General features: G+C 37.7%; 1 protein-coding gene across 1 annotated transcript in view; it reads right to left on the bottom strand.

Moving 5' to 3' along the window:
• Window positions 1-4,225: 4,225 nt before the first annotated feature.
• The window catches only part of LOC139716140 (microtubule-actin cross-linking factor 1-like), a 43,366-nt gene continuing 34,503 nt past the window's right edge, over window positions 4,226-13,088 (bottom strand). The window contains exons 39-45 of the mRNA XM_071627700.1: window positions 12,849-13,011; window positions 12,170-12,336; window positions 11,211-11,285; window positions 10,484-10,601; window positions 9,692-9,846; window positions 9,102-9,276; window positions 4,226-4,693 (exon numbers count right to left, since the gene is read on the bottom strand). Of these exons, the coding sequence (XP_071483801.1) occupies window positions 4,395-4,693; window positions 9,102-9,276; window positions 9,692-9,846; window positions 10,484-10,601; window positions 11,211-11,285; window positions 12,170-12,336; window positions 12,849-13,011 (1,152 nt within the window). The 3' untranslated portion in view covers window positions 4,226-4,394. The remainder of the gene's footprint in view (window positions 4,694-9,101; window positions 9,277-9,691; window positions 9,847-10,483; window positions 10,602-11,210; window positions 11,286-12,169; window positions 12,337-12,848; window positions 13,012-13,088) is intronic.

Here is a 13,088-nt window from a genome sequence, read left to right as displayed (position 1 = left end):
ACTTGCATATTCAAATTTTATGCATGCCTTTCTGACATTGTTTCTTCTTGACAACGTGAAAGCTTTCCCCGAGGTTTGAACCGACGTCGCTACAATAAAAAATAATGTATGCAGTCTGGATTCCAAGCATTGAAAAGTGTTTTAAAGGTACAGATTAGGATTACTAGTTTTCTTGAAATATCATTTCAGAGAAAAAAAAACACCCCCTAGAGGTAACATTTGGCAGTAAACTGGAGGAAAGACAAGAATATTGATGTCATGGGATGCATTTTTTTGCTTCACTGTAAACCTTTGTAATTTGTGGAGAACTCGCACACACACATACACAAACACACAATCTATAATCATGTATTACATATATGTTCTCTCTCTCTCTCTCTCTCTCTCTCTCTCTATATATATATATATATATATATATATATATGCATATATATTTATTGTTTGTATTGTATATAAACATATAAATATATCATACACATATATGTAATGTAAACATACACATTATTTTCAACTATACTATTTGCCCCCTACTCTGTATGTTGTATAAATGTATATGAATATATCGTGTATGTTGTCTGTCTGTCTCTCTCCCTTCCCTCTCTCTCTCTCCATATATATATATATATATATATATATATATATATATATGCATACATAATCATATATTTATATATACTTGAATATATATGTATCTTACATTGTATGTACATTCACCTACATTTATTTTGTCCCTACCAATGCTGATGCTTGAACACTGGGTGATTGCAACTTTTCATCTCTGTCTGTCTGTCTGTCTCTCTCTCTCTCTCTGAGATTCTCTCTGTCTTCCACACAGTTTTACAGCCGCTAAGAATACATCTTTTGACACATACATCACAAAGAAATAACACAAAAGGGGCTGTTTCATTAGTCTAGCAGCCTTTCTCCATCATTTATTCTAAGCAACATTTGCAGAAAAAAAAAAAAAAACAACACATGAGAAAATAGCAGAATAGGAGCGCCATGATTCAAGCAAAGAAAAATCATATAAATTCCTTAGGAAAAAAAACCCAATAACCATCAGTTTTGAAGTACCAAGATTGAAGCCATACAAATAATCTTTCTTATTTCTCCTCCTTCTCTTGCTCAGAAAAGAAAAATATACAACCCATTTTTAGATAAACACACATCACAGTACGTCCACATTTTGTCTCGTCCACATAAAAAAAAACAAGAAGACTTTAAAATAAAAGTTAAAAAAATAATATTGCTCTCCAAGCACCAGCAAAACACTATGATATACCCTTTCATCTTTAAAAATGATAATTCCTACTAGTCTGAGAAAAGCCACAAATTATTAAAAGTAATCATTAAAGCTAAAAACCTTAATTTCATCTACAATCATCCTCAGTTAATTGTGGATTTATGGTGACAATGGCAGTCAACCCATATTATTCAGCATGTATGTCTATTAAGTCCACTGTGTGGATAATGCAGAGGAAGCGGAATTCTGACATCAAGAAGTCGTTAGCAGATCAGAAACCTTTATTTTTTTTTTTTTGTCCCCAGAAAAATCAAAGTTCCTGGTACACAAAAGACTTCGAGAAGTGTGAATTCCTCGGCTAATTGGGCCACTTCCATCCTCGCTTTCTACGGAGCGCAGATGGTATAATTCAACGAATGACCCCAACGAAATGTCCCCACTTTTCAAAGGGATGCTCGCCAAGTTTTACCATCTGTGCTCGATAATCAGTCACATCGATTGCAAAGCACAAAAGAACACAAGTCCCCAGTTGTTTCCTCTTGCGCTTAGCAATGATGGCTGCTATCAGAATATTTATCACATTTTTTTTTCTTCATCTGAAGCATTTCAGAATTGCATTCTCCACCATACTGACAGTTGGATTCGGAATATAATGTAAAATATCTATACATTGATCTTCACAAAAAAATCTTACTCTATATTGCTATGAGAGTAGTAAACACAAGTTGATAAAAATCATTTCTCTATATATTCTATATAATAAAGACATAAAGAACACCAATAATCACCAATTAAAAAGTTTTATAGAGTACTTTTTTTTGTTTGCTGCGAGATCTACAATTGTATTTCAAGTCTATTAAGAGGGCAGGAAAATAAAAAAAAAGAAACTAAGAGAACAGCAAAAGGCATGTTTTAAAGAAATGCATTTAAGACGACACGTCCCTATCTATTCAACTTCGTGGTATAACCCATCTGTCTTGTTCATGAATACAATGTAATCAAGCCAGAGTCGCGCTCGGACGGTTTTACCGAGACATCACGCACAGGGAACAAGTCCCCAGTTGCTCCGTGCACGCGAGTCAAGGATAACGCCGACATCGAGTTGCGACTCGTTCCCATACTGTTGCCCCTGAAAGCTTTCGTGACCCCAGAAACTGACATTTTGTCCCCATAAAATCTCAACCCTGAAAATCACGCAAACTTCAGCGGCTTACATTTTCACACAAAAAACAACAGAACATTGACCAATGCAAGCATAAATGCTCTGGAATTCGTCCCCAGGAATTCAAAGAATGAATACTTCCATTATGTCTACATTCGATGCTAGTTTTTTTTTTTTTTTCAGTCTTTACTTTCCGTAGCAGATGGCAAGTACTTATAATTGCTTGACTCTGAAGCTATAACATGACAGAAAGTAACTCATTTCTCATCTACATACTATTCAAATATTCCATTATCTTCAAAATTTGCTAGCAAACAGCGTGGCTTAAGCTTGGAATCTTACATAATTTGTTTCTGATATAAGTACTTTTTTTTTCATTTTTGTAACATGATATCAACACTCCTGCTTCTTTGCTTTCTTTTTTTTTTTACTATTATGAAATGCGTTTCTTCGTGTAAATAATATTATAGGTCAACCAACCACCTTATCTCCTCTTCAATATTAAGGCCGTATAATGACTCGGCACTTCCTTATTCTCCTTCATGGATACATGTGACCTTCCCATTGAAATGTCTAGCACAGGTATAATGCACTTTTGTGTGTATAGAAAAAGGATGCAAGACACAGCACGATACGTAATTGTTGACGGTAACAAATGACATTAAGTACTTTTTTAACCATTTCAATCTCGTGGAGTCAAGCGTTGAACAGACTTAGAGGGTAGTCTGCATGTGATTGAAACTGCATTGGAAATATAATATGATGGCAATTAACGCATTTGCCTTGGCGGTCACAACAAAGTACAAGTTAAATTCGTGGAAAGCGTATCGTAGACTGGATGATCACGCGATTATGTAACATACAAAAAAAAAATTCAAACTGGAAGAAAATGTCATTATCTGTCATATTCCTGCCTTTGTACACTTTTTTTTTTCCTTTCTTTCCCAATAACGTCTTGCATAGAACTGCAGTGACCACTTGAACAGGGTAAACAAAAAAACAAACAAACAAACAAAGAGAAACATAAGACGAGACATGTGACAAACACCCAATTATTCATTTTCATTGTGTGTGTTTTTTTTTTCATCTTCATCATCTCACATATCATGCAAATGTACAAGTGTACAATGTACAGTGTATAAGTACCTTGCAGATGTTTTGCATGTGCCAAGTGGTTCTATTAGACAGGCAGTAATAATTGTAATCTTGTCATATTTTTTTGTTTCCTTTCACACATGCAGGAAAACTTTTTCTTCTCAATTCAAAGTCAGGAAGTAGATCCTACTCATATCAATTCAGCCTGTACACATGCATGTAATTTATTGGTTTCGGCATCCGAATGATGGCACAAAACACTCAAACATCACAACATTTTCTTTTTTTTTTTAAACAAACAATCCATTCATTAAAGATGTTCCTAATTTCAGACAGAAAACAAACATACAAACATTGGGCAACATTATGGAACTCTTGTTGAAGACCAATATATACACACAAAATGCACAGTTTATCGTGTTTCTGCTTGATTTTGTTTTTTGGTTCAAATCATATACAAGTACACTCACACTTTCATAATGATCGAACTTCTCTGAAAGACGAAAAATCACTCTTCTTACCCTTGTGACGATAAGGATGTCACAAAGTCACTGATAAAATGATGAATTCCATCTGCTCTTAAAAGGAATGGCAGATGATGATTTACACATGAATATCTGTTTGATTTCGCATAGAAAGCATTAAGATCATCCAATCAAAGACTGAGTAATACCTCACAAAGAAACTCAAGACTAACTTCTCAGAATGTACTGTTACAGCTTCACTTTAGACATTTAGTCACGAGTTGCTGGGAAGGTATGTTTTACAAAAAAAACCCACTTTTATGGTCATCCTTTTATAGAGATTTCAGTTTACAAAATGTTTGTTTTCATTCCATATTACAAGACAAAAGTTGATTGATTCCTAGTCTCCGCGTTTCAGACCCCGTTCACTTTAGAATCGAAAGCCGCGGCTTGAGTTCTTGGCAGACGTCGCCTTACGGTTCTTCGCCGACGACGCCGCGGTCGGTGAGCTGAGGTCCGAGCGTGGGGAGTACGTGGTGCGCCGGTGGGTCGGCATGGTGACGGTGCGCTCCTCCTCCGTGACGGTGCGCACCGTGACCTCGCCGCGGGTTCCCCCGGCCGGGCTGGTGCGTGTGTCGTACGACACCGTGGTGTTCCGCCCCGTCACCTTCTTCTTGGTCGAGTAGCCCCCCGTCGGGGATGGCGAGCGCATTGTGGAGGCTCTCTCACCTAAATTGCAGGCAAGTCACAAAATAGGTCACATGTAGAGTAAATTTGACTATGAGATTCAATCCAATGTGACATTCTTAAATCTCGTGCATAAAATCAAGCTACAGGATCTTAATGAAAGGTGGCATACATAAAAACCACAAAACAAAACATACACTTGTACATATATTAGTATCAGTATATAGCTTGAATACATTATATGAAATGCAGAATTTGATAATGATAACACTAGATACAAGCTCATGTACCAGATTGCTAATCTGCGGTAAACACTAATCACTGGCAAATATTGGAGGCACCGTGCCACTGTGTTAATACTTGTATACAATGTTGTACGATGTAGTTCTGTACCCAGATAGACATTGTATGCAGTTACACTGGATATTGGATATACACTTAAATATGATAGTGTAATATACAGCCATGTACATCATGTACAAACACACACACACAAACATACATTGTACAGATACAACTAGTATGCTCATTAGTGAAGGGAATAATATAGGCTGTGATTTAAGAACAGCGGGGAGTGTTTTTCTACAAGTCTCATTCTCAGACGGCTGGGAAGTAGGCTAGGCTGCAAATATGCTTGGATTACAACTGTATGTGCACTTTAAAACTTCTGCATGCAGTATTCTATAAATGTTGATTGACACATTTTCCCAGTGTGTTCAAATGCAATTAAGGATTGTTCTAATAACAGTAACTTTCCAATGTGCATGTGCACTTTCCTCCATATTATGGAAAAGAATTTACCCATTCAACATGCAAATTGGTCAAGTAAGTATGTACTGCATAAAGAATTGTCTCATTAAAACACGGACATACATGTTGACATGTAGACGATACAAATTGTACTTTACAAACTCCATCTATTGTACATTTGTATGTGGGCTTGTATAGATTGATTTTGACTAAAACTCTATCTGAGGAATCATGCATTGGCTTCAATAGTAGTACACATGCCACACACACCTGCATAATTTGATTTACTTGTAAGTGTGCGGTAATAATACTCAGAACTGTAAATATGTGTATTTGACAACGGATGACTGAAAGCTGAATATGCATAAAGGCATGCTGTGTGTGGGATGTGTCGTGTACATTGTGTGTACACTGTGTGGATGTGTGTGTGTGTGTGTGGGGGGGGGGGGGGGGCATTGTACCCTATCCCTGGCTATTGTATGCCTGCTATTAAATACACACTGCAACTTGAGAAAGTACACACACACTACATGCGTGTGCACAGTACCCTTTAAATGCCAACATCTGCAACAACAAAACTCAAATTCAAAGCAAAAGAAGCAGAACTCAAGCAAAAGAAAGAAAATATATGGTAATAATGATTTGGATAAGAGAGCGAGGGTAGTTTTTCAAAGCAAGCTTTTCTTTTAAGTATTCATCATGCAGTCATTGGTGATATAAAATGATATAACATACTTGTACATCTGTACACCTGAATTATAATTCAGAATGCGTGCCCGGTTACAATCAATTCGATCTACTATAATCTGTGAATTGGTTGACTGTCTACAAAGATGAGAAAAACTGAATTTCTTCCCCAAAGTAGAATCCAAGCCAATCTGAATCATTCTCCCACACTTAGTAGCATTTAATTTTCTATGAATTTCTATGCATTGAAAGTCCAACCATTTTCATAATTTATATATAATTTATTTCTTTTTCCTTCAAATATCCTTTACGTTCACCTCGAAAGGGATGCTAACAGTTTTATCCAACCCCGTCATGCAATACAATATAAAAGTTTTTTATGTTATGAAATGCACCATATTTTTGTGTTTCACATACATTGTAAATAAAGAAATGATGTACAACTGTATTGCCATACTAGAGAATCTACGATCTGTGTATAACTGAAACCAAGAGCAACACAAAACTTCCTCCAACAATACCACCAAAAAAAAAGGAGGTTCTCTAAAAAATGCAAACCAATCTCAAATCTAGACACGTAACGGTAAGGGAGAGCTACAAGCAGGCGATTCTAGCGAGATAATTTCACATACAAGAAGACAAGGTAAGAAATAAAACAGGAAATATGAAGGGGGCTTTGGGTATGAAGGGGTTTTCTTAGCAGGTTCTTTTTCTTTTCTTTTTTGATTCATCAATGAAAAGCAGGAATGGGCATATAAGAGCTAGGATCCAAATATCTCTGCAGTAACATCAGGCGACAGACCGAGGATATTATGAAAGTCAGGGGTGGATAAGTACATTCTGTCAATTGTAATAAATGTTGAATCATATCTGCATTGAGAAGTTGAAATCTGTTCTCAAATTAAAATCCGAACTTTCTTTGAAATAGGCATTGAAAAAGAAGATAATTAGAATACAATGTATGTGGAACATTTGTTGATTCTTTTTTTTTTTGGGGGGGGGGGGATTCTTTCTTGGAACAGGTACAACTTTTTTGTAACACCTTTCATGAAAGCACTTCCATTTTGGTGTCATTTACTATGATTCACTAACCCTCTTTTGTAGAGATATTGACACTGGATTTTTTTGTTTTTTTTTGTTTCAAAGTACATTGCAGAAGTCATTTATTTTTCCACTGTCATCAATATCATCGTTATCATTATAGTGCTATTTAGAGAAGGAAAAGGGGGGAGGGGAACAGAAAATGTCCAAAAGGGATAATGAATAGGTATTAGGACACGATTGTCTCCTCACAAAGAACACATGTAGGCTATCAGGCAGGCAAAGCATACACAGGGAAGGATATTTGCGCGTTTGAAACCAATAATGAGAGAGGCTAATTTTCTTTTTCACAACAAGAGCATGTGGCTACACCGGCTGCCGCCAAAACTGAAAATGAAAAGGCATGCATGTGGTCACTTACTGCATAAGAGTGTTTTGCAAAGAAAAGTTTGTTGTGGTGGTTACAGTTAGATGTATTTTTCAAGGAGAGAAAGGAAAATAAGCATCGAAAAGAAAAATCAATTTCAAATGAAGTTTGTGAAACATAAAAGCGAGAAAAAAATGAAATGGAAATTAAGTAAAATCAACTGCATTATAGTGATGGCAGAGTCCTGCTTGATTGCCTGATGTTCAAAAGAAATCACTGTGTAATAAATCTCAGAGCAATGGATGTATAATTTCTTTATCAAAGAATGAATTTGTAATTGCTACTCTTGATAAACACATTTTGTGGTATCATTGTTCCTACATGAAATCTGAAACTTTGACGCAAGTTCATTCTGATTTTTTGATCTGATACTCTGATTTTCAAACGTTTCCAGAGAGCAAACAATACGTACACATGCATTTAACTAAAGCCAAACTCATAATTTCATAGCTGTTTCATCATACATGGGTATTTTATGGGTATAATCAAGAGGCAAAATAAAAGGGCAAACAATATACTGCATTGTAATTTGAAAGACATTTTAAAAAGAACTCTGATGAACAATAGTAATAAATTGCGTATAATGTAAGAGGTTGGCAGTTATGTCGACAACAGATATCAAAGAAAGACAGTATGGATGGATTAATGTTATCTTTATGAAAGGAAGTTAGAAGAAGAACCACAGATATCCCATGTTTTTTAATAGCTGACTGTGATTTGCATAGACAAAGAGACACTAAACAGTAGAATAGTGATCACCATGATCATAAAATGATTGGACGATAAGGAATAATCCCATTCAACAGCACCTCTCTCATCTTGTACATACATATGCCTCATTGTGAAAATGAACACACCAAAAAACAAAAAAAAATCACATTCTCTTCCTTAGATCTCTTTTATGTATTAAGTGCTTGGCACACCATCCCCTTTGCAGAATGTGAAAGTCTCACTTTCAGTTGTAGGTGCACTGATAACTTGAGCACTTCACTATTCAATGAATCTATTCGTTCATCCCCCTTCAGTTTCAGACTGCACTGTGTGACCAATCTGCACCCTGTTCCACACAATTATTATGATCTGATCGTCAAAAATCATGAAAGCCATGACAATGCCTCTGTTTCTTCGCAGTAACAGCAGAAATTGCTTGATGTGATCCTACAGTGTTTGTACATACATTTGTCATCAATGGTCGACAAATAACGCACAGTTGGGATGAGAGAGACCTTTTATGTTCAGATTTACAATTTGGTTCAGCAGAGATGCCAACCTTGTATTACCAGCATAGCGGTATTCTGAACATCAAAATGGCACAAAGCTAGTGGAAAAACAGTGTTCTTTTATATTTCCGGCAAGATATGTGTAATGACACAATTTATGAAAAACAGTATTTTCCATGATATCTGTAGTATTTCTTGCAAAAGGCTGTACAAAATGCTGCAAAAAAAGAGCAAGAGTTGGCATCTCTGTGCTTGGTCCTAAAAACATAATTTATGCAAAAACATGCAGGAATATTCTGATATTAACGAGGTCTCTTCTTTTTACCTGGGGAGAGTTCCTTGGTCGTGGTTTTTCTGGTGATCTGCTTGCCATCACCGCGAGTCTCTCTGGTTGTAGTGACAGTACCGTTGGTCCCCATTCGGGTGGTCGTCGTTCGGCGCGTCGATGGACTGGCCGAATCCTGTTGCCACGGGCGCGAGATGTTGCGCTTCTCTCGTATCTGCAGACGACGAAACGAATCATTGTCAGAAAATGTCGCTTGTCTGTATTTTGATTCTCTTCCTTTTCTAGAAAGAATGAATGACGATCACATTATGCTTGATAAAACAGCCAGTATACAGATAGAGGGTTTACCAGGCTAACAGTTTCTATTTTCATAGACAGCGGTACAGCTGGATATGTCCTACTCCTGATTTTATTCTCTTGACCTTAACGTCTGTCAGATTGACCGAATCACACTCGTACATAACCTGTTGCATGGCGAAACTCTCAAAACTGCTCATGGGTAGAGTTGAGGTGATGTCACAAGCTATTAAACCCACCCATACCACTGACAATTGTAGTGTATTGGATATCAATGGTAACTAGAGTGCGGCGGTCTTGAAAGGGTTAGAGGGAGATGGGGAGAGACTCACCTTGATGAGAGGAGTGGAGAAGCTTCGGGTGCTCCCCGTGCTGGACTCCGAAGGGGAGCGCGAACGAGGACGCCGCATAAACGGCGTCATCGACTGGCTGACACCCTCCGCCAGCACAAACTTCTCGCGCAGCTCGATGTTGGTCCTTCCCTTGGCTGCGGGTAAAAGAACAAGTCAGAATTGGTGGCTAGATTCAAATACAGATACTGCATATCCCCAAAATACGGTGCCGCAGATGTGGCAAAACAGCACTGTATTTCCATTACCTACAATGTACTTGTACTTGCACAAAGTAAAAAATCTAAATCGTGGTGAAGTAGAAATAAAACACAGATTCCATCTACAATGATATAAAGCTAAAAGCCTAAGGTATCTGGCCATATTTGCACTTGAGCTGCTTAAAAGACTGAGCGCACCTAACATACTACTCAACTAGATACTTGTAGCAATGTTATAGTAATCAAACAATGATTTTTGGGTTGCACTGTAGTGTGCTGAATTGAACGTCCATTTGCTTTCATCCTGAATGCAGAATAACACCTGAAATATTTGCAAGCAATGCTTCCTTTCTCAAACATAAAATTTACAAAAACTGCCCAAACATGAATGCAGAATAACACCTGAAATATTTGCAAGCAATGTTTCCTTTCTCAAACATATTTTGCAAAAACTGCCCAAACATACATATAAAAAGGAGCTGATTGACACTCTTGATTAAATCGAATTTCTGTGGTTAAACATGCTAATACAAGAACACATAGGAGGGACAAAAGACCCATGACCACTACTGACCTCTGCACGGGTCATTCTTGACCAGGAATTCGTCCAGGGCCATCCAGCCGCCTCCGACGCGGACCATGACGGTGCTGCGCAGGATTCGGACAAGGCGCATCTGCTGTGAGTCTCCAAACTACGTCATCAAAAAGAGAGAAAAAAAAGGAGCATATATGTTAACGACGTAATTTCTTTTTCAACACAGTTTGGGCATTCACCAATCCAAAATTGCATGGACATGCTTTTTTTAAATCAAATTTTAAGGCAAACTTCACAAATTTAGATTGGGTGGTCAAAGCAGGCCTACGTCAAGATAACAGAGCTATTTTTACTAACCAAACCTCATCTATAAATGCAAAAACATGGACAACACTGTCAAAAACATAGCACTCAATAATGTACATACATTGTATCCATACACTCATACTTATCTATGTTGGTTCTCCATATAAAGACCAACTACAATTGTACAATGTATTTATCCCTTCCCCCTACCCCTTTAATTAACCTTACATTGTACATCCATCCATGGTTCACTTTGCATCTAGAAAATCACACTATTGCACATCCATGCAAGTCAGAACAAAAAACAAACAAACAAACAAAAACAAATCCACAACCATATATGAAAAACAACAAACAAACAAACAAACAAACAAACAAACAAACAAACAAACAAACAAACAAACAAACAAACAAACAAACAAACAAACAAACAAACAAACAAACAAACAGTATGACTTACCCTGTACTTGCTCTCTCCAATTCTTTGAACTTTGAACTTCACCTGGCAAGTACACTGGGAGATCTGCTTCTTCACCTGTGGTGGGAAGAGAAAATTTGTATCCAGGTTGAGAGCGAGTCAATGACATTTTTACCGTTTCAATGTTGAGCAGCAATAAAGTAGCTTCTCTGAATGCTCAACATAGTCACACTCTTATGATCAATAGATTCACTGTGGCGATACTGCTCTCAAAGTTCCTCCACCTCAAATGTTGACAACTTTATAGTTGATAAAAAAGTTTTCTAAAATGATTATACTGCCTGTTCTTTTTTTTGCTTCTTCTTCTTCCTCTTTTTGGTCAAACAAACGCATTTTAACCTGTTCCTTCCGCAATTCTCTAAATACCTTCAATGTCCCCAAATGAGATTCTTTTTGCCCGTCGACAGAGAACGGACAGGTTGGTAATCCACCTGTGCGAAAGCAGTCAAGCGGTGCATGCATCCCCTCCCCACGGTCAACTACATGTGCCCTTAAACAATAGAAATATCGATCTGGCCCTATGTATGAACAGAGCGTGCGCTGATGGTCTTACAGTCTCTTTTGTTCTATACAAATCAGACACCAGAATGCGATGACTGGGGTCAGCGAACACAGATATCTACTGTGATCAGCTTTAATCGCTAATGTACGTGTTCATACAAGTTTTGTAGCAGAGTAAGGGCAAACTAAATCAGAGCAAAGGTAGAAAATACTATGATATACAAATTCTTTCAACAGAAAGAGAACAAGTGCGGATAGAATAAACTCTAACCTTTTTATCAAACCCATTTTTGGGGACTTTATAAGACAGAGAAACATGAATTTAGGCCACAACAAAAGCAAGCACTCTTCATCTTGGGAACCTGGTATACCAGATTCTGTATATCAGTTGCCCCCATGAGAACCTGGTATAGGTTCCCGTAAGGAACGGGTTAATATACCTCATCCTCGATCTTCTGAGCATCTGTCAGTGGCTTGCCAGACGCTTTGCCCGATGCCTTTTCCGGCCACAGGGCAGCGATGAACTCCTTGTAGTCGATGAAGCCGTCACCGTCACGGTCAAAGATGTCAGCGACAGCGTTCATCTCCAGCTGGTTGGTTGGGAATTCTGGGGAGGAAAAGAGGAGGGGAAGGTGGAGAAGGATTCAGATGATCAATTGTCCAGTTCCATTCGCTAATTCGGTGCATATCAAACAGAATAATCGGCATTACATGTACCTAATTCTTTTGCTTTCATCTGGTGACTGTTTTTTAGTTTTTATTGTCCATTTTTGTAAAGTGCTTAGCATCTACACTGACCACCTGATGATGGTTAGAGTTAAATGAAACTCACATAGTATTCAAGGAGTTTAGCTGCAGATACACTGTAATACACGGTAATAAATTATTGCAGCAGTAAAAATTAATATCTCTTGCATATTTACTGCTGGATGTAACGGCTTCCCCTAAAAAAAATGTTCTTCCATCGACATCTCCAGACTTTTTTTTTTCAATTCAAATGACTTTGGAAATAGCGAATAGTAATTAACCAGATGACCTCCAACCCATGACCAATGGTGTAGTAGACTTTATAATATAGGGTTACCTGAACTCAAGGTAAAACCCACAGATGAAACTCACTGGACTTGATGATTCCATCGCTGAACTCGCGGCGGGTGAGCTTTCCGTCGCGGTCGAGGTCAAGCTTGCGGAAGAAGTCCATCACCCGGGCCTTCTTGTGGTTCATCCACTGCAGGTAGCGTTTGCGCCACTCGTCAAAGTTGAAGTTGCGCAGCTTCTGGAGCTGCAATTGTGACATATTCAAATTGGCAATGCAGGTCATGATCATGAGAAATTTAAAAAAAAAATATGTGGCATCAT

Source organism: Diadema antillarum, unplaced genomic scaffold, assembly GCF_040938485.1.
Source record: "Diadema antillarum isolate AM-2024a unplaced genomic scaffold, OU_Dant_1.0 scf00000061, whole genome shotgun sequence".
NCBI classification, from domain to species: Eukaryota; Metazoa; Echinodermata; class Echinoidea; order Diadematoida; family Diadematidae; genus Diadema; species Diadema antillarum.
Note: the sequence above shows the minus strand (reverse complement) of the source record. Positions and strands in the feature narration are given on the sequence as shown.